The 20,582-nt window shown below is 38.3% G+C and overlaps 1 protein-coding gene across 1 annotated transcript in view; it reads left to right on the top strand.

The window, feature by feature from the left end:
* The window catches only part of PTPN12 (protein tyrosine phosphatase non-receptor type 12), a 71,900-nt gene extending 51,769 nt beyond the window's left edge, over nt 1-20,131 (top strand). Inside the window, exons 12-18 of the mRNA XM_030479227.1 lie at nt 2,769-2,854; nt 10,322-11,286; nt 14,630-14,707; nt 15,882-15,970; nt 16,967-16,997; nt 18,074-18,190; nt 18,814-20,131. Coding sequence (XP_030335087.1) covers nt 2,769-2,854; nt 10,322-11,286; nt 14,630-14,707; nt 15,882-15,970; nt 16,967-16,997; nt 18,074-18,190; nt 18,814-18,875 — 1,428 coding nt within the window. The 3' untranslated portion in view covers nt 18,876-20,131. The remainder of the gene's footprint in view (nt 1-2,768; nt 2,855-10,321; nt 11,287-14,629; nt 14,708-15,881; nt 15,971-16,966; nt 16,998-18,073; nt 18,191-18,813) is intronic.
* Nucleotides 20,132-20,582: the final 451 nt, after the last annotated feature.

The following is a 20,582-nucleotide window of genomic DNA, read 5'->3' as shown; positions in this document are numbered from 1 at the left end:
ATTAGTTGCTAATTGTAGTCGCTAGTGCTTGTGTTTAAGGGGGGCCTTTTTAATACAGTATCAGTGCATTTGATACTATCCATAGTAAGGGCTACGTATTGGAGACATTCAGAGTTTATTTTGCACAAGGAAGCTGGGCACAGTTTACTTTGCTCAGGGAGGCAGGGAAGAGTATGACCCAACCATTGAGCAGGAAACTGAACTGATGCTGTTGGATACTGTGAGCCTCCGCATCTTTGGCACCAACCTTCAGAATGGTACTCTGCCTGAATGAGGGTAATAAAACTCATTTTCATGTATGTTGAGGGCAAAACAGTCTGTACGATCACCCATCACTTGATGCCAAACATCTGAAATTGCTTCTGTCTGCTCAAGAGGAGGCTGGTAGAGGGAGGTTGAATGTCCATGTCCCATTCCATGTCTGACTAGAAGAAAAAAGGTTTGTTTTGTTTTTTAAATTATTAAAACCTATTGATGTGTAAAAACTTAGCTCACAGTACATGTTGAGAGCCAACCAATGGAAGAGATTTTTTACGATGAGGGTGGTGAAACACCAGAACAGGTTGCCCAGAGAGGTGGTAGATGCTCCATCCCTGGAGATGTTCAAGGTCAGGTTGGGCAGGGCACTGAGCAGCCTCCTCTAGGGGAAGCCGTCCCTGCTCATAGCACGGAGGGTTGGACTAGATGACCTTTGAAGGTTCCTTCCAACCCAAACTATTCTATGATTCTATGAAAACCAGCCAACCTTGATTGACTGCAATGGGAGCTTCAGTTGTGGTCATCTAAACTTAAGTGGCTTTTATCTGCTAACTGAGTCTCATTTAAAAAGCCCAGATTTGTTAGTTAGAGCCAGTGGTCAGCAGGACAATGAACTCCCTGTGTGGTTTGCCTGAAAGGGCTAACACAAGCCATTGATACAGGAACAATGGGGTATTTCTGCTGGAGTACTTCTGGAATATTTTGTTGGACAGCTAGTTAATGGGGGAGGTTAGTGTAGAACAGTAAGAAAGATCAAAAGATTTAATATTTTTTCTTCAAAGGGAAAGCTTCACTTAATACACTGAGGAATAGAATTTGATAATAGACTTTTCACACTAACAGGCAGTGATATGATAACTTGTGAAGATGAAAAACATTTAGCTAATGGATCTAAATTTAAGTGAGAGTAGTTAAATTTAGTAAGTTAGTTATGATTTATCTTCCAAAGCTGAAATTGTTACCAAATGCAATTATCAACATCTGAAGTAGAAACTAATGGGGAATTCCCTTTTGTTTCATAAGACCAGAGAAGGTTAGTCACCTAGCCTGAACAGGTATGCTGGCAGATAGGAGACCGTGTTGCATGAACCTGGTATTCGGCTTTGAAATGTGTTACACAGATTTGGGGTGTTTGTGGTGGTTCTTTAATACTGCTTTTCAAAAGAATGATAGAACCATAGAAAGCTCCTGCAAAAAAGGCCTTAGGTAAAATACATATTAGATTCAAGATAATGCTGAGATCCAAGAAAACTAAGGAGGACCTTTGGCTGTGGCGTGCATATGGAAATGGTATATATGGTTTAGACTCTTGTATGATCTATTTTTTATTTCTATACATATACATTTATACATATTTGTACTGAGTCTGGCTGGATTGGAGTTAATATTCTTCATAGCTGCTCTTAGGATACTGTGTTTTAGATGTGTGACCAAAACATTGCTGATGACACACTAATGTTCTGGCTATTGCTGAACAAGGTTTGCATAGGGCCAATGCCACCTCTGTTTCTTAGTCTGCCCTCCCAGTGGGCAGACAGGGGGGTGTTCAAGAGGTTGGGAGGTGAACAAGCAGGCAGATGACCCAAATTAACCTGAGAGATGTTCCATAACACCATATAGCGTCATGCTCAGCAACAGAGAGGGAAAAGAAGGAGGTTTGATGAGATTAGCCATCTTTTGCTCAGGAACTGGCTGGGCTGAGGTCTGCCTGTGGGAGGTGGTGAGTGGTTGCTTCTGTATCACTTCTGTTTGTTTTCTTTCTCTCCTCTCCCACTTCTCCCCTGCTTATTAAACAACTTTATCTTGAGCCACAATGTTTCTTGCCATTCCTCTTACCCCTTTGGGGGCAGAGGGGGATAGAAATAAGTGAGCGGCTGTGTGGTGCTTAGCTGCCTGCCTGGGTTACCCCACAACAATATGTTGTCTGTATATACATGTAAATGTGGATGGATACGTGTATTTAAGTATGTATACATATATAAAATATCTCTTATTTATGGTCCTCCTAAAAGGAAATAAAATACTTCATGCTTTTCTGAGTAAGATGAACTTTGTTGTACGCAAATGGGAGATGATTTAAAAGTGTTTTGGAACAATGTGTTAAATCTTGTCACTTTACAGTAGCTGAAATTCTCATTTTCTTAGTGGACTGTACATTAGTCTTATCTGCAATGGAGTGGTTGTACAAGTGGTTGGACTGGAAAATTAATACTTTCAATATGAATAATTTGGAGGGCATAAGGGAGCTTGCTCGCTACTAATCTGAAAGATGAGCTTCTGAGAATTTTCTGTTACAATTACAGGTGAAACAATGTTGTTAGAAAAATTTGAAGTTAGAAAATAATATTGTGGATGTAAGTAGAATTTTGAATGTGATCTCTGATAACCAGAAAGGTGTAATATTGCCAGACGTTATTTTCAAGTATCATTGCAGATCTTTGGGCCTTTCAGTTTAAGTATTGTGTGTGTCAGCTTTACAGCCACAAATGAAAACTTTTTCTTTTAATCAGGATGAAAATAATACAGAGAATGCTGTCAGTTCTTCAGATGCTGAGAAACAGGATTCTCCTCCACCAAAGCCTCCACGGACCCGCAGGTAGTTAACTATCTTAATATACTATTTTAAGCTGACAGATTGACGTGCTTCGTAAATAAATAGTAGACTAAAACCCCTGATGTTATAAAGACTTTAAAGATTATTTTTTCCTTTTTATAAATAGAAATATACATAATACAAATAGAAGTCTTCTAATTGATTCTATAAAAACAATCTTTAATATCTGTGAAGTCTGTGCTCGAATATGCCAGTCTTGTAGTGTCTACTCCTTTTCTAGTAGTAAAGGGGAAGAAAAGCATACCCCTTTAGTAGTCAAATGTGTTAGATCTACTTGTGCTCTAATTCTGCTAGGTGATAGTAGCAAAACATACTTCAAAATAGGCTCAAATGATGACTGAACTCTCTTTTTTAGAGGCAAAGCCATAATGTTTATGTTTACTCAATAAAATGTTACCTTACAGGCAAGTACTGCTCTTGACTAGAGTATGCCAACAAAATGCTTTTCTTACTGGAAAGAAAAGCTGGTCTCACCAATCCTTTTGTTCAACAGAGGAAAAAGAAAATCCTCTCTAGCTCTTAAAATACATAGACTTGACTTGAAGGAAGCTGAAAGTAAATCTGAACAGGTTCCTCTGCCTAAAATGGGTACCCAGCCTGAGTGATAGACAGCTAAAGAGGCAGCTCTTCTGAAGTAAGTGCCTAAATTACCTGGGTAGTTTTCGGAGAAGGGACCTTTGGCAGGCAATGTTGTTTGTGCTACATTGTCTGTAATTAAATAGACATTTGAGGTAAGCATTTGGGTTTCATTAAGTTGTAGAACGTTATAAGAAACCAGCAGTCAGTTAATTTTTCTCCCTAACATTTAGTAATATAAGGAAAGTATGCTTACTTTACTGCTTTAAAATGTAATCAGACTGGAGTAGTGAAAGATCAGGTTGGTAGTGGGAATATGAATAGCTGTTGTAGTTAACTTAGCATTAATTATGTCAGGCAGAAGTTAAAGGAGAATACGACATTGAGAGAGATGGAAGTGAGTTGGGGCTTTTCACAACCAAATGGCAGTTTGCTATGTAGTGATATCATTTTTACCTTATTTACGTTGATGGTAATGTGATTGTATTCAATGATGTAGATTAAGATGGTGGCAAAGGAGGCTGTTAACCCATGTTCGTGATGAGTTCCAAGCTTTTCTTGAAACTCAGTCACTGAACTTAGAGATGCTTTCTGTCCAATAGGTAATTTCCTTATCAGTGTTCCTTGAAATAATCTTAGATGTACCTAGGTCTTTATCATGTTTATATATTCATGTAATAATCGTATGTATATAACGTTTCAGCACACATCTGTCTTATATCTGCATTGCATTGTTCTTGTTGCATTAAGTTAAAATCTTCTAATCTCTCTTATAAAACCTGGTCCTTTTTGGTCCTGCTTCCAGAAATTCATACTTTCCCATTTGCCAGCACTGGCAGGAAGGTTGGTTCCTTAGAGGTGAATAAATGGAAGCTTTTAGCAAAGCGGTTGTCTTTTTCAGACATGTTATTTTTGAAAACAATTAATTACACTCCTCTCCTCATGGAGGATGCTTCTGAGGAAAGTCTTTATTTGCTGTTAGTCACATCTGCTCCGAATACCCACTAATGAGCATGGTTTTTCTTCATGTGGGAGGTAGCTTTACAAATCCGCAGCCTGATTCAGTCAGGACTTAGAGCCAGGTTTTGCATGTTGTGGATGTTCTGGCATAAGCTGACATCCTTTTCCTGGGGAGGATGGGAGAGCGGAATCTGTGAAAGATTCTAATTTAATCCCTGCATGCAGAAGGAAACTGTTAAACATGATACATCTCCTTATTGCTCCCTATAGCTTTTTTTTCCCCAGACCATTCTCTTAAGACCTTTTTTCATGTCCCTTCTATTATTTCTCTCTACATTGCTGTGACTAAAAATATCTTGGTACAACTATTTTAAGTATTTGTCTACATCTTTTCTGCAGTGAATGTTTCCAAGTGGTGCCTAAGAGTCATTGCCTTTAACGATAAGTTCACATTCAATAGATACACTGAAGCAGTCTAGTTTAGTCCACATTTTTAGTTTGATTTAGATTTTCCTCTGGGAACTTGCTTAAAATACTTTGTTCAGTAGCATTTTTAGATTGCCAGCCAAATGTGCGCTTCAGTTGTACATGCACTGTCTCTAATGAAGCTACAAGCAAGTTGCTAAAGGTAATACTTTTTAAAAGGAATGAGGCTTTTAAGTTCTTTCATATGCTGTGTTGTAGTGGCTCTAGAATGTGTAATTAGTAAAGAAACTTGCATATTTTTAAGGGAAGGTTTAACAGGTGCTTTTTTGATAAAGCTATAGGGCTACATGTGTGCCAGCATGGTTTCAGGTGAACCTGCCTGAGATGATCCTGAGCAGGAGGAGAATTGGTTACATTTCTTGACCTCAGGGTGCTTGTCTTCAGACAAGCTATCAGACCAAGCTGTGCTTGCTTAGGTAGTAATGCTTATGATTCCTGTTTGTTGTTTTCTGATGGCCCTGAGGCTGTTTGGAATGGTCACATCTCCTCTATGCCACTTTTCAGTGGCTAATCACTCTGTGAATTGTACAATATTTCTCTACAAGTGTCTTTCTCACTTGTCTCTTTGTGACAGGATGGTGGGATAGGTCATCTCTATATTGTCTTTAAATCTATAGATTTCTTCTTAAAGTTTAGCTAGTATCAAGTTAACTCTCCTGTCTTAGTAAGGCTGAGATGCTACTAAAGACTTTTACAATATAAGATAGGAAGCTTATCCAGAGAAGGATAATTAATCCTTTTAGTACCTGCATTAGCCGGTGGATGCCTTGGGGAAGAAGTGCTACAATTTTTTTTTACAATCAGAAGTTCTGATTCTATTTTTCTAGGCTTTTTTTATATCTATCTCTTCTTGGAAGTTATAAGTCTCTTTAAAATATTGATATTAAATCAATATTAAATTGCAATTTTGTTTACTTTGATTAACTTGCCACGAAGCATATAGCTGTCCTTGTTCTGCAGAGGTTCTAGAATTGTATTGCCTTTCTTTATCACCTTGTAATGCTTTAATGTAATTCATAGTTGCTGTACAATATGTGTACGTAGTCATTTAGCTTAATGTCTATCTGCATTTCATGTCAACATAAAAAAATGAAATAATGTTACTCCTTGATTACTGGGAAGGTAAACAAGAGCAAGTCATGAGTGCATACATCAGCACCTTATTCTGGAAATTGCTTAGCTTTGCAGTTTTTGATTACTTCTTGTGAAAGTCACCTTGAACGTATATCTATGTTAAACTTCTGTGGAGGACTTGGAGGGTGGAAAGCGTTCTTTGTTAAACATGTTTAACTATTCTCAGGCTAAGGCAGGAAGAGGGTAAGTGTAAGTTTTGACTTTATTGTTAGATATAAGACTGTGAAAAAAACGAAGTTTTAAATTTACGGTTTAGGACTGTACATGATTTTACACAACTACAACTGGATCTTTTACTTAAAATCTAGAAGCAATGATTGGTGCTGCAGAATTCAGAGAGAGCATCTTAATACCTTTAAGGCGTTTTCCTGGAAATATTTATGTGGTTAGTAGTTTATCCTGAAGTATTTGGAAAAAGGGTTTGTTCATTTTAATCAGGGTTGATTGTAGAAAATTCTTTTTTTTTTTATTGAAGTTCAATTGCAATGTGAAAGACTGGGGAATCTGAGACATGAAATATGTGGTAACAGCTTTTTTGTATGCAATGTAATGAAGAGCCACGTGCTACTGTCTGAAGGAAAAAAAGGTGAAATATTGCAGCAGTTAAACTTCAAATTATGCTTGGACTTCAATCTGATAACATTACAATACATTCAAGGGTTATGTGTAACTCTACTTCATTTCAAGCCTTGCAGGACCCTTTCTTTGCATCTTCTGCAAAGCTAAGCTAAAAAACATTGACTGGTGTTCCTTCTTAGCAGTCTCTGATTTGCATGTCGCAATTAAAAAACCCATAAAGTCTCATGTAACTAAATTTTACAAGAAAAATTCACCAGGTGGTTACTTTTATTCATTCCTTATAGTACAGATAATTTATATAGAAGTATAGTTTGTGACAGCTTCGCTGAACAGCAGCTTTTCTTCCATGCGGATGGCAGTGATTTAATCCTTAAGTAGAATAATGTGGTTGTGAGCTTCAGCCTGCTTACATTGAGTTTAATTTTCCTATTTTAATTATGAGGGAGGATGTAGAGCTTGGTATCTATTTTTGGTTGATCATAGCAGCTGCATTCCATGACCTTGACATAACTCTCTTTTATTTGAAAAGAAAACCCTACAGTGTGCTGCATAGAGTAACCATGGATTACTTAAGGGTTTTTTCTCTTTTGAACACTGGCCAAGTTTCACTTAAATCTGAACCCATGGTGCCCTGTTTTAATAACATAGCTCTTTTCCATTAAAGCTAGAATGGCTTAGATTTTAAAACATGCAAAAAAAATTAGAATATATTGTAGAAAAAGCAAAAAGGTTTGCTATCACTTTACTTTGGTTTTGGTTTTTTGTTGTGTTTTTTTCCATGTGTACATTTTTGGTGGAAAGCTGTGAAACAGCTTTTTTTGACAAATTATTGTACTTCTGACAAATTATAATTAATTTTTTTTATCATGACAAATCATTAAAAAATTACTACGTAATTCATGGTTTACCTGGCAGCTGAGAACTCATCACTTTGAGGTCTTTAGTGCTGAGGCACTACATCACCACACATAAGCGTGCTGCTCAGATTGTATGGCAATAAAAGCACATGAAGAAGCTGCCTTGATCACCTCGGGAAATTCTGTGTACAGTTACGTATGAGGAGGTGCTGAGGTAGTGGAATTACAAGATAATCAGTAGCAGTTGTATGTAAGAGACACTTGAAGGCTGAGTTACAAGCAGGCTTTCCATTTTCTTATCCCAGAGCGTGATTTTACAGATGTACTTGCAAAATGCATGCCTTTACAATGTACATAAGCAATGCAAGGTTAATTTAAAGATCTAACACAGGAAAGCTTACGACTCTTTCTCAAATGGTTTGACATTCTTTGGTTCACAGGCTCTTTTCCGTCTCAGTGTCCTCTTTCATGAGCTTTCTATTAGTTTCCTGGTAATTTAAATCAAGCTGGTTTTACTGTATGGTCTCCTGTTGTTTGTAATAATATTAGTAGCTCATCGTCAGATCGTTTTCTGTCTCTAGGGGCAGAAGTGTCTATGAAGCACAGCTGTTGAAGGAAGTGCCCAAAGAAAGCATTATGCAGCAGCCTAAAAAGCCCAAGATTTTCTGGCAAGGGTTATAGAAAAAGCTACTGCAAAACAAAGACCTCTTAAATGTATGCAGAGCCTAATATTTCTGCTTTGTGAAAAGAAACAAAAACATCATTTGCGAGGCAGAACATGTGGAAATAATAATACTGTGATGTCAGTAAAATGGAAAAATTGGTACATATTCAGAGAAAACCAGGAAATCCTGGGTGGCATCTATTTCCTTTTCAAATAAAATACATCAAAATGCTCTTTGGGCATCTCATTTTCTGAGGATGGACATTCTTCAGTATCGATAAGGCAGAGAATGATTTTGATAAAGGATTTCTCATTTGATTAAAGTGATTCTCACTTTAAGCTCTCATTTAAGAGTGAAGGAATGAAATTTAACTTCAAGTATGACGGGGAACATTTTCAACAGCTCTGTTTAGCCGTGTGTGATGATTAAAGAACTTTTGGGTTGCTGCCTTGTGCAGCATTTCCAGCATCATCAGTTCTATGCATACCTCTAAGGGGGCTATTTGTATACATGTGGGGTTCTGTTTACTAGTGAATCAAATGGGAGAGTGATTTCATTAAAGATCAGCGAAGGACTGCATCATTTTGGGCTTATATCTTGTCATATCTAGTTTAATGCTAACTTGTTTAGGTAATTGCAATGCTTAATGGTATATCTGTACCAGATAAGAAATTATTTTTGTTGATTGCATGTGTAACTCTGGGTCAGGAAAATGAGGTCAATAAGGGAAAGCTTCATTTTCAGTAGAAGGATTTAGTGGAGATTACTGATGAGCATCGCTGCTCGTAAGGGGGCATGTAAACATACGTGTAAGCGAACACTTGCACTGTCTTATCCCCCCTCCAAGAATGAAGGAAATTTTCCTTTCTTTCTTAGTGAGTATTAAACTGGAGCGAGTGTTACTGTTTTCCTTTTTCCCTTATCTTTACTAATTCAAGCAAGCAGCGTGTTCTCAAGCTTGCTCATTTTTCAAGGACATCTAGATGCAAAAGAGTTCCCAAATTACTTTTGATTAAAGTGTTCTGTGATGTGCTTTGTATTGCTCCTATCTTAATGTGAAGCAAAATAACAATATGCAAGAGCAGGCATGGGAGGAAGAGAAGGAATTTGAGCCCCAGCACCTTCTTGGTGTCCCAGAAGGACGCCTGTGCTAACAGCAAGAAGCGATCTGAGCTTTGTACATAAAAATGGGCTTGTTTCCCGGCTCAAGAGAAATCGCACTCCTTTGTGAACTGTAGTCCATTGTGCTTTGATTTGTCTGCCTGGATTGAAAGTGTCATTTCTTTAAATTATTTAATTGTATTTCTGTTCTTGTCATGCATTTGTTCTGCACTTTGGTTATTACTCTGTTACTGGTCTTACATAATGAAATCCCTCAAAAAGCTCTGAATGAAAATGCCGAATTCCTGTTTGTAGACAAGACCTTAGTTGTGCAGAATGTTTGTAGTCAAATATTCTGTACCTAATGTGAAAGTAAATTGACCACATGCTTGAAAAGCTTCTCCTTTTGAGTAGCTTAAAAGGAACTGTAATAATAAGTGCTGTGGTCTTGCTAATACGCACTGTAATTTGGATCATATATTCTACAGTGAATGGGGTTTATGCAGTGTGCACTTCATCTCAGCTAAATGTGGTCAGTGTCATTAACCTTATAACTGTGGAGAAACTATTAAATACACAGATACAAAAACAAAATCCTCCTAGACATGTGCAGAAAAATAAAAATCAAGGAAGATATTTGGTATTAAGCTGTAAGGATTTTTTTTTTCTTAAGAAATTTTTCTTGGCTTCATTGCAAATTGAATTCCGTATGTTGAGTTCCTCTGAGCCACTTCTTAAGAAAGAAGAAAGCAGAAAGTACTGAAATCCTGCCACAAGAGGGCCTTTCTTACAGTCTTTGAAAAAATGCTGCTGGGAAAGGATGTGAGCAATCTTTGAACTATCGGTGAGGATTAGATGTGGCTTGAATGCATTTCTTTGTGATATTCTGAAAGAAGTTTTCAGTGCGTTGACTTAGTTTTTGCCTACCCCATTAGTCATATTTTATAATCATCGTCTGTATGCGGTGGAAGTGCTGCTTGGAGTTCAAAACTGGCATGAAAGCATTACTGCTGCAGGGATAGATGGATAAATACCCAAAATATTGTCAAAATACAGAAAACTTACACAACTGTGTTTTGCTTTTTCTGCAGTTGCCTTGTAGAAGGAGACGCTAAAGAAGAAATCTTGCAACCTCCAGAGCCTCAGCCAGTACCACCAATCTTAACACCGTCTCCCCCATCAGCTTATCCAACAGTCACTACTGTGTGGCAGGACAATGACAGATACCATCCAAAGCCAGTTTTGCACATGGTTTCGTCGGAGCACTCAACAGACCTCAATGAGAATTATAATAAGTCAATAGAACATTCAGGGAAGAGTGAACCCAGTGAACGTGCAGAGAAAAGGCTGGAGCGCAACCTAAGTTTCGAGATCAAGAAGGTACCTCTTCAAGAAGGGCCACGAAGCTTTGATGGGAACTCCCTATTGAACAGGGGACATGCAATTAAAATGAAGCCTGTGTCATCCTGTGTAATTGATAAGAGCTTTAAGCCACAAGAACAGATTTCAGGGGATTCATTTGTAGATGCTTCTCAAAACTCATGTATGGAATGCAGTGTGCCACAGTCTAACACAGCCTTAATACCTTCACCAGAAAGCCTGCAGAGCCAGCAGGTTTCTGATACTCCACCAAGACCAGATCGTCTGCCTCTGGCAGAAAAGGGACATGCCACGTGGTCACTGCATGGGCCTGAAAATGCACTGCGTACGCCGGTGTCTGAAGACACGTCTTCAGACATCTTATGTCATGGCGTTAAAACTCTCTCTCTGGTGTCAAACACCACAGTTGAACATCCTTCTAGTGGTAATCTTGACCATCCTGCTATTTCTGTTCGAGCACCCCTCTGTTTTACTAATCCTCTTCATTCAGATGATTCTGACACAGATGAGATGAACTTTGATGGAGTCGTGAGCAAAAGCGCATCTAACGTTTCAACCGCAAGTGCCACAGTTTCTGCTGCCACTAATACTGAAAACATTTGTGCCAGAAAAGTATTGCCAATGTCTATTGCTAGGCAAGACTTAACAGCTGTAACGTGTTCTGAAGATGGCAAAGGTAGGTTCTACTGTGGTCAGAAGTGCTACTCTTTAACCTGGTTGCAATTGTAGAGTTAGAGAACATAAATTGCTTTACAATGCAGGTTTCTAAATGTAAATTCAAACAGTGCAATGTGGCAGCTTCAGAAAGGGTGCAACTCCTTTCCTCCCGGTTTTTGCATGTAAGGTTTGCATGTAAGCTGTGTCTGTTACAAGCTACTACAGACCTTAATAAGCTGCTTCAAAAGCTTTATTGTGAGGTATGGATGCATTCTCAATTGCAGGTTTCTGTGTCGTTGGTTGGTGCATTTTTTTTTCTCCGTATCTGAGTTCATGGAAGTGTCCATAATAATGGCAGTTCTGGGTAGTTGAAGTATTTTGAACAGGCTTGTCCAAACACACATCAAAGTCATGATTATTGATTGATGTGCTGGTCATAAAAATATAACCTCCTTCGCTGTATCAGTCTTTGAAGTTGCTCATGTCTTGACTCCTGCATTTTAATAGCATTATAAATATATTTAGCCCTGCTTTCCTCTTTTTCTGTATGTGGAGGGGAGATGAATATTGTTGTTCATCTAAAACTGTGAGTTCTGCTTTAGTAGTGCTTTGAAAATTATTTGGTCAATTTTAACCCTTTCCTGCTTTGGGGAATTTTTCGAGCAAGGCAAGTTTACAAGGCTGTTGCTACAAAAAGTTACAATAACATTTATTGAAGGCAAAAGGGTCCTGAAACGTGCAGATTCAGATTTCAGTCAGGCTGGCACACTTAGATCAGGTGGAGGACATAGCTGGGGAGAGCAAATTAGGCCTGTGAAAAGTCCAGCAAGGCACACAGTGAGGCTGTGGAACAGAAAGAAGAACATGAGTTGCTGTGCTTACAACAGGCTCTTGTGCTAGGAGCTCCGACAGTGACAGCCTCGCTCCAGGAGTCTGTGCAGGCTGCTTGGCTGCCTGTGGTGAAGCCGGGCTCAGTGTGTGATGCAAGATGCAGAACCAGCTGGATTGGTTCGCATTTGCTTTGTGAACTCAGTTTTCACCAGCAGTCATATATTCAGAAACGTGAATTATTTTGCAGCTTTAAAACCAATCTGTTTCTATAGATTTTGTGATACCATGTAGACACACAAAGCAATCCTTGCATGTTTGTGTATGTTTTTAACCCTGTGACACTTCAAGAAAGCTCTGCGTAGCAGACTGACCCTTTATGTCATAGTTACTTCAACGTTTATACCAAATGGTCCTCCTTGGATTTGTTTGTGGTAGATTTCTGTGCTGTAGTATTCCTCCAGCACTGCTTTTAGCCAGTTATTTTTCCTTCTTTGCTAAGGCAATCATTGTTTGTCACTGTTTGAAAATTGTTACCTCTCTACACATCTCTATGCAGATGCTGTAAGAACGTGCAAATAAAATGATATGTCATACACATGATAAAGAATGGGAGAAATATCACTCAAGAACTTGTTTCATGTAACTGCATATCAGAAACATCTTGAAATAACAGTACAGCCTGTGTGCTGCTCTTATGTTGCTGATTTCATGGAATGGCTTTAAATCCTAATATTTTTCTATTTTATCTCTGGTTATCAAGGGTGTCTCTGTTCCCTTTCGGGCACTAGTGTGCTGTTGCCATTTTACAGTCAGGCTGCAGGTCTTGTAATCCATCTTGCAGTCGAGAATATAGGTTTGGATTGTTTTGCACCAGTGATCCTAAACCATGTTTTAGAGTGGCTTTTTCATTGTCATGCTTGTTCAGTACTCTCCCGTCTGAAGCTGGGGATGTGGGTGTAATCATCAATGAAGTTGTTTAACCTTAACTGTTGGTGTGCATGATCTCACCACATAATTTAATCCTTTTTTTAATTCAAATTAACTGAAAAGTAATTGTACCCTGAGGTTAAAAAAAAAAATAGAACAAACCAGCAACAACAAAACCACAACAACAAAACACCAAAACAACCCCCAAAAAACCCCTTTCAGTTGGTGCATACTCCAGAGTGACTGATTTTACAGATACTGTTTCAATAAAAGGTTTTTTTTACACTGTATAGTAAACTTGAGATGGAGCAGGTCTTGGAGAAGTCACTTTGAACACAATGACTTCTAAAATGTGATGGAGTTCCTGTCCCTGCTGTTGGTGTGTTGGCAGGACAAGCTTCATGGCTTCATTAGCAGAAACGTCTTCCATCTTGTTATGAATCCTGCATAGAATACAGTTCTTGGGTGAGATTTCTTATAGCAGCAGCTACTTTGAAGTGTTTTAAACCTTTAATTTCTACTCCAAGTTCCTTAGCAGGCTGGAGTGGGGATTTTGCTGCCAGAACACCTTGTGTTAGAACAGTCCTGAGAGGAGAGAGGGAACAGACTGGGGACAGGCTGTGTTACTGGCACCAACATTAGCCATCTCCTCTGGCTCCTCTTTACCTTTCTGGCTAGTAAACATCACACTAGACTGTTTACTAGCTTGTAGTGTGGGAACCAGCCTAAGATGGACTTGGGAGCAAAAGTGAGACTTGGGGTTTTAGAGAAGTGCTTATGTGGAGCTTCCATAGTGCTTACCGTCATACATTGCAGTCTTGTAAAGCAACATTGCTCATCTCCTTGCCCCGTGCAGTCTTGCTCTGCTGTATTCACTTTGGAAGGAAGTATGGTTAGAGCCACTTAAGAAAAAATACAAATCAGTGCTCATCAGCACTAAGTTACTGTCTTCAGCACAGCTGAAGAGCTCATACATATTTTCGTCATACTGCTTACCATGGTTTGGGAGCTTCATCAGTGGTTCAGCTGGTAGGCACCAACTGTGTAGTTACCGGTATCTGCAGAAGAGTTCAAGAAGCCAATGTGTTGTAATGAACTTAACTCAGTTGCAGTGGCTGCAAATTGACCTGTAATGAACTGCAATTAAATTACAGTAACTACTATGGTTACAGTTCTTGGCAAATTACGTGTTCAAGAAGCAAATGGTACTGCTGCAGTGCGGACTGTTAATTCTGCTTGTCTTCTGTTTCTGAAAGAACGAAGCAGAAGTATTCATTGGTGCTGAGGGGTTTGGGTTTTTCCCTCCATATTATTTAAACTGAAAATGTATTTTACTTTTCTTTCTGCCCTAAAACACAAACTGATCCTACCCCCTTAACGTGAAGATAATGGTAGCGTGAAGATAAGGGTAGCATGAAGTTGCTCCCAAGGTGTTAGTATAGTAAACCAAAATGTTTGATAAAATTTAGAGCAAATTTTCCTTTTGCTTTAAAATTAATACCAAGTTTAGGATGATCTCATGTATCAAAAGATCAACTTCTAAAAATCTAGGAGGAAAACTTCAGCGTGTATTTTAACTTACCTAAATGTCATGTTTGATTTAGATGCTGATGCTAGTGAAGATTCCTCTCCCCCGCTCCCAGAAAGAACACCAGAATCATTTGTATTAGCAAGTGAACAGAGTGAGTCCTTAATGCTTTGTGGTAATTGGAGATAAAGTCTGAAATGCATTTCAGTATTGTTTTTGAATGTCCCTGCTGCTTGGTTAATCTTGTATTGGAGCAAATTGTAAACTGGAATGAAATCCAGCATGTGTAATGGCTTATTTTGAGGTTTAACTTTCAGAAGGCCTTGAAGATAGTCAAATGATTTCTCCCTTTCTGACTAAGCATGCTGTTACATGATATTTAAGTGTATTGGAGACTTCAATATTGATTTTAGTGGAGCTGTTTTTCAGTCTGAAGGGTACGGAAATGAGCTACAGTTGAGAAATGCAGCACAGTTAGGGGATTCCCCAGCTATCTGTTTCCTACTGCTCCCGGGTAGGGAATGGGAAAACACATGAACAGTGCTTATCTGATTCTCCCTACTTGGGCAAAGGAAAGATGACATTTCATACTGCACTGCATCTAGTGAACAAGCCCAGTTTGCTTAAGTTAACATAGTTTACTCTTTGCCTCAATCATCTGAAAGAGAACTGCCAGAAGTGATGTGCTTCTATCTTCATATTTAATTCATGAAACTACTAATGGCAGAATGCAAAAAAGATTAGTTGAAATGAAGTGATAAATAAGGTTGATGTTTGGTATCTTCCAAAAAGCTTAAGTGTGGTGCAGTTATTTACTGAGGCTTTTGTTTAGTGTCACTTTGTGAAGCTTTCAAAAAATGTTGACCAAAGCACTTAATACAGTTATTTTCAGCCTGAAAACACTGAAGTTTTGTAAACATGGTCCCTTGAGCAGCATAAGCATGGGTAGTTCGGAACCAGGGTGATCCTTTCTGTGGATATTATGGACTTGCTGCTGTTCTGTGAGAACACAAGAAACAGCTTTTTTTTTCTCGGGGAGGGAAGGAATCCCTTTGGGACTGGAATCACTAAAACCACTTCAATTTTGATTGTGCTTTTGCATGATGTCAGGAAAGGACAGGTATGGCTTGGGGCAGGTCCTGATTTACGATGCTGCAGTCTTGTGCTTTGAATTACATTGTGGAGTTTTCCCTTGCCTTGAACACTTTGTGTAAAGAGAGAGTCATGTTTTTACAAGCATTTAATTTTAAAAAGTTTCTAGTGCTGTGTTCTAATGTCTCATTGTGGAGAGAACTCAAGTATGTTGAGTTTGATTGAATTTTTCCTAGGCACACCCTTGCCAAGGCCCGTTCTGGTTGGACAGTCTGAGTGGAGCGTATTGCACGATCAGCATCTCCCTGAGCAGACAGCCCCTACAGTAAGTACAGGAGACAAGTCTGTACTACTCAGTCATTTCTAGTTTGGTTGGGAGTTACAACAAAAAGCAAAACACATAATTGTGAAAAGTTAGAGCTGTTGGTTATCTACAACTGGCCAGTTTTCCCTCTGCCTGAGCTCCTGAACTGATGTCTTAAAAGCATGTTTTCTTTCCAAAGAAACTATCTCGTGTCCCATGTTAAAAGTCATCCTTAATATACCTTGAATTATAGCTTTAAGAGTGTAACCGTGCTGCTTTTATGGAGCTTGCTGTCTGCCCTTAATTGATCATAGGATAATTCAAGCTGGAGGAGAATTGCAGCCTCGAGTCTAACCCGCAGCATGAAGCAGGGGCTCAGACCCGCAGCATGAAGCAGGGGCTCAGACCAGGCTGCTCAAGGTTTTATCCACTGGGTCTTGAAAACCTCCAGAGATGGAGACTTCATATCCTCTGTGGGCAACCTCTGTCACCGCCTGCTTAAGTTTTTCCTTATATCCATATTTATTTTAAATAAACTGCTTTCTGCCCACCAGATTTCCCTTTCCACATCAGTCTATTAATTACTCAAAGTCATCCAGCATAAACAGCTGGTAAAACTTCAAAGCATATAAATCCTCTTTACATTCGTGCCTGTTTTTTTCTGCACCTCCAATATACTTTACAGTCACCTTTACACACCACTTAAAAATGTGACAAAAAGATAGATGTGAATTTTCAGGGACTATAAATTTAGCATGAGAACCAACCTACCCCATCTTGCAAATCATTTGTAATGTGACAATTCTAACTTTTTATTCAGGTTCTGATAGTAAAATCTTTATTAGCTACTGTAGCATATTTTGACAGTTACAGCAAGTCAGAAACAAAGGAACAAACAGACGTATCCATGGCTGTTGGATATTTTTTGAAGATGTTTTCATCCTCTTAAATCTCTGGTGTTCTTTTTGTATTTTGGAAGTATTTTATGGAATGATTTTAAATATTTCTCATTAACAGGGTTTGAAAACAACTTCACCGATACTACCCGGTAAGTGATGGGAAAGCTTTTGTTTGTTCGTTTGGGGTTTTTTGGGTTTGGGGTTTTCTTCCCCCAAAAAATACATCTTTCCTGCTGAACAAAAATTAGCCTGAACTTGGCTTTTGTTCTCAATATATCGAAGTACATTGTCAAAAACCTGGCATTTCTGAAAAGGTCTTCTGTTTTTAAAGCTTCTGAGGTTTTCTGAGGAAGCAGGTTACAAATCTGATTTGAAAATTAATGGTAAATTTTGGGTATGCTAAAATATTGAAGACCAAAAATACTGAATTTAAATGCGTATTTTAATAACAATATTTTTTTCCACTAAATGAGAGTATTCCCATGTTACCGCAACAGAAATTGTAAAAGTTGCTGAATTGTCTTTAATTTCATAAAGACAGAAGTAAACCTCAAAGAAGTTCAGCAGTGATGTGTGTGTATATATATGTATAGGTGTGTTGCATATTTGCCAAAGTCTTTGCTCTCAAAAGGCTTCAGTAAGAAGTGTAGTCTATCACCTGATGTTTCACTCTGCAGCAACCTGCTTCAGCTGTAAGCTTACATCTGCCATGTGTCTTCTGCGTATGCCTGGATGGGCTTGTACAGTCCATTTGGAGCTGCATGTTAAACACTTTTAAAATGAATTAGTTTTCAGAACTATTATAGATTTTCTGATAGGGTGATTATGCAAGTAATGCAAAACATAGCTACCTTCTTAAATACGTCTTCTTAAACATCTTTAGTTTAGAAAGAGCATGAACAAATGCATTTATATCGGTGTATTAAATGGTACTGTGAGCTCTTGCTATAAATAGGTGCTACATGGGATTTTAAATATCCATAAAAACTTCTAAAGAAGTAATAATCCATATTTGGCAAACAGGAATGTGTCACTGGCATTGAACATCTGCTTCACAAACCATTTTGAAGTATGCTTTTTAAGAAATCAGAAACTGGCTTTTAAATCTTTTATTCTTGTAAATAATATTTGATGCAAGTTCTGGAGTGAGCTGTAGTTACAAATAGCGTTCACACAGTGCTGACTCAGTGAATGTTACAGTAAGGGGGGTGTGTGTGTTTTCCAGATCGTCCCGAAAGAAGCAACAAGACACCAACTGATGTTTTACCTCAGATTTCTTTTTCTGGTTCCACTGATACAAGAGGTCAGATTTCAGAATGTCCTGCAGAAGTAACAGATATCGGTAATTACAGTTCATTCAAAACATAATCGCTAGATGATTTAAACAGAAGACTTATTAACAGTGCTAGTTTGGGTAGCTGCTACTACTGATAGCTGCTACTGCTCCCTCCCTCCAACTCGCTGCGGTGCAGAACCCAGCCAAGAAGCCTGCCCTGTCTCTTCAGCATTGCTGAAAGAGTTGTTCCCAGATTGAGCGATGCAGTCATTCTTCACTTTGTTGTTTAGAGTGTGTGAAACACAGAATTAGTCAAATGGGATGTGATTCTGTAGAGCACTGAAAACTGTCAGAAATGATACCTGAGGAAACTGCTTTGGTATGCAAGGGGGGGGGGGGGGGGAATCAGTAAATGAGAACAAAGTCTGTAATACTGTATTTATTGGAAAGTAGTGTCCAAGTGAGGCTTAAATAGTGAATTATATATACAAATTCTTCATGTTTGTCTCTCCAATGGCCAGAGTGCCTTTAGAACTCCTACTATTACAAAGTCATTTTCTAGGTCTGAGAATAAACCTCCTCTGTAAGAGCTGGAGCATCTCTTACAGTAATCCTTTCGACTGCTGCCAGCATTTGTGAGACTGCATTGTCTGAGTGGACAGAAGTACTAAATACATTTCTTTCCTTAGGTTTTGGTAACCGCTGTGGAAAGCCCAGAGGACCAAGAGAGCCACCTTCAGAATGGACATGATCCAAGAACCAATGGACATACATACTATCAATAAATTATACTGGAAAACTCAAGTGCCACTGAGAACTAGAAAAAATAGTATTCCACTTTCCTGGGGGGCGACTAACACAGAGCAGTGTAGATCTAACTACCAAATGGTACACCCTTACAGTACATCCCATGCAAAACCTTAAAACATTGTTCACGACAGTGGATTCCAGTATCACAACTTAACTTTTTGCTGGGGCCATCTACCTGCCTTATTACACTTAGGAGAAAGTATTACATATGATTTATTTTGTAACTTCAAGTATTATTGCCTTAATGTCTTTTAACCCTGTTACACGCTGCTTGTAGACATATGTTAATATAGTAATACTTTGGACAGATTGTGTTTATGGACTACTTTTTGCTAACGTTTGATTACCATGTATGCATTATTTTGTATATGTACAGGGCAAGTAAGTATATAATTTGATAAAGTTGCAATCATAAAATATTAACAGAAGATGTAAGAAATCTCTGCATGATCTAAATTTTTTGTGTACCTTATTTGTAAATTATTTGCCCTGAAGTTTTAGAAAATAGTTTCTGGGGTTTTTTACCAAACTTGCTGGACACACACAGCCGGAATTGCAGGTTAGCAGAGATAAAGATTGTAATACATTTTGTAAATTGTAAGCAAAAGGTTATTTTTATATTATATGCTGTTTAATTGTCAGACCTAATTTGTTCTGGTTTTCATCTAGTCATGGAGATTCAGTAAGTGCCTTGGAACAGTATTGAATTCTCTTAGCCTGTGTATGTTACTTCAGTGTTTTGAGTTCATCTGGAATTAGATTATCAAAAATATTTGTACGTTTCTAGTATATTTGACCTGCCAGTAAAAGAGAAACCATTCTACATAATCAACACTCTTTAGTTTTCATTTGAATGTTTCATCAGTTGCAATCTTTAGAAAAGTCATCTCTCTCAACTTTCTGTATAATAGGATTTTACAGGTTTAATACGGCGTGTTTCTAATTTGGGAAAACCAGAACACACTGGTGAAAGGACTGTTTAAATACCACTGTCTTCTCTTACAAATGGTAAATACCATTTTTTGTTGTTCAGCGACTGTGTATGTAAGAAAGCGACTTATATGAAGGTTCACATAGAGCCCTTGCAGCTACACTGTATCTTGGCAATATATTATGTCAAGAGTTAATCCTTATAAGGATTCCTTACTTAAACTTTTCTGTAATACAATCTTTAAATTAAAGAAAGTCAAAATCTCACTATGGGTGTTTTTACTCTTAGGGAAAAAACCCTGTGTTCAGAAGCAAAGTAAAAGCGAGTGAAGGATGGCAGTCTGGCTTAGTTTGTAGATCTTGAACAAAATAGTGAGCACTTAGGGCCTTATTTTTAGGAACTACTTTAAAAGTTCTGGCTCGCAATAATGCCGGAGAAGTGAAGAAGAATATTTAGGGGAAAAAAGTGTTTATTTTAGGTAATGAAACTATCTATTAATCTGAACTTTAGCCGTGGAAACATTGCACCTAATTTATTACTTGTACCTTTAGGGCCTCTCTGCTAGAAGAGAGCTAATGCCCAGACAGCAGCCCTGTTACAACTCCCAAAAGGTACAGACCTTGCAATTACTGTCTTCGACTGTGGATTAATCACCCTGCATTTGGTACCCATGACAGACTGCTTAGCTGGCAGCTCTTTCAAAGAACTGTATGCACT

Source organism: Strigops habroptila, chromosome 3 (genome assembly GCF_004027225.2).
Source record: "Strigops habroptila isolate Jane chromosome 3, bStrHab1.2.pri, whole genome shotgun sequence".
NCBI lineage: Eukaryota > Metazoa > Chordata > Aves > Psittaciformes > Psittacidae > Strigops > Strigops habroptila.
Note: the sequence above shows the minus strand (reverse complement) of the source record. Positions and strands in the feature narration are given on the sequence as shown.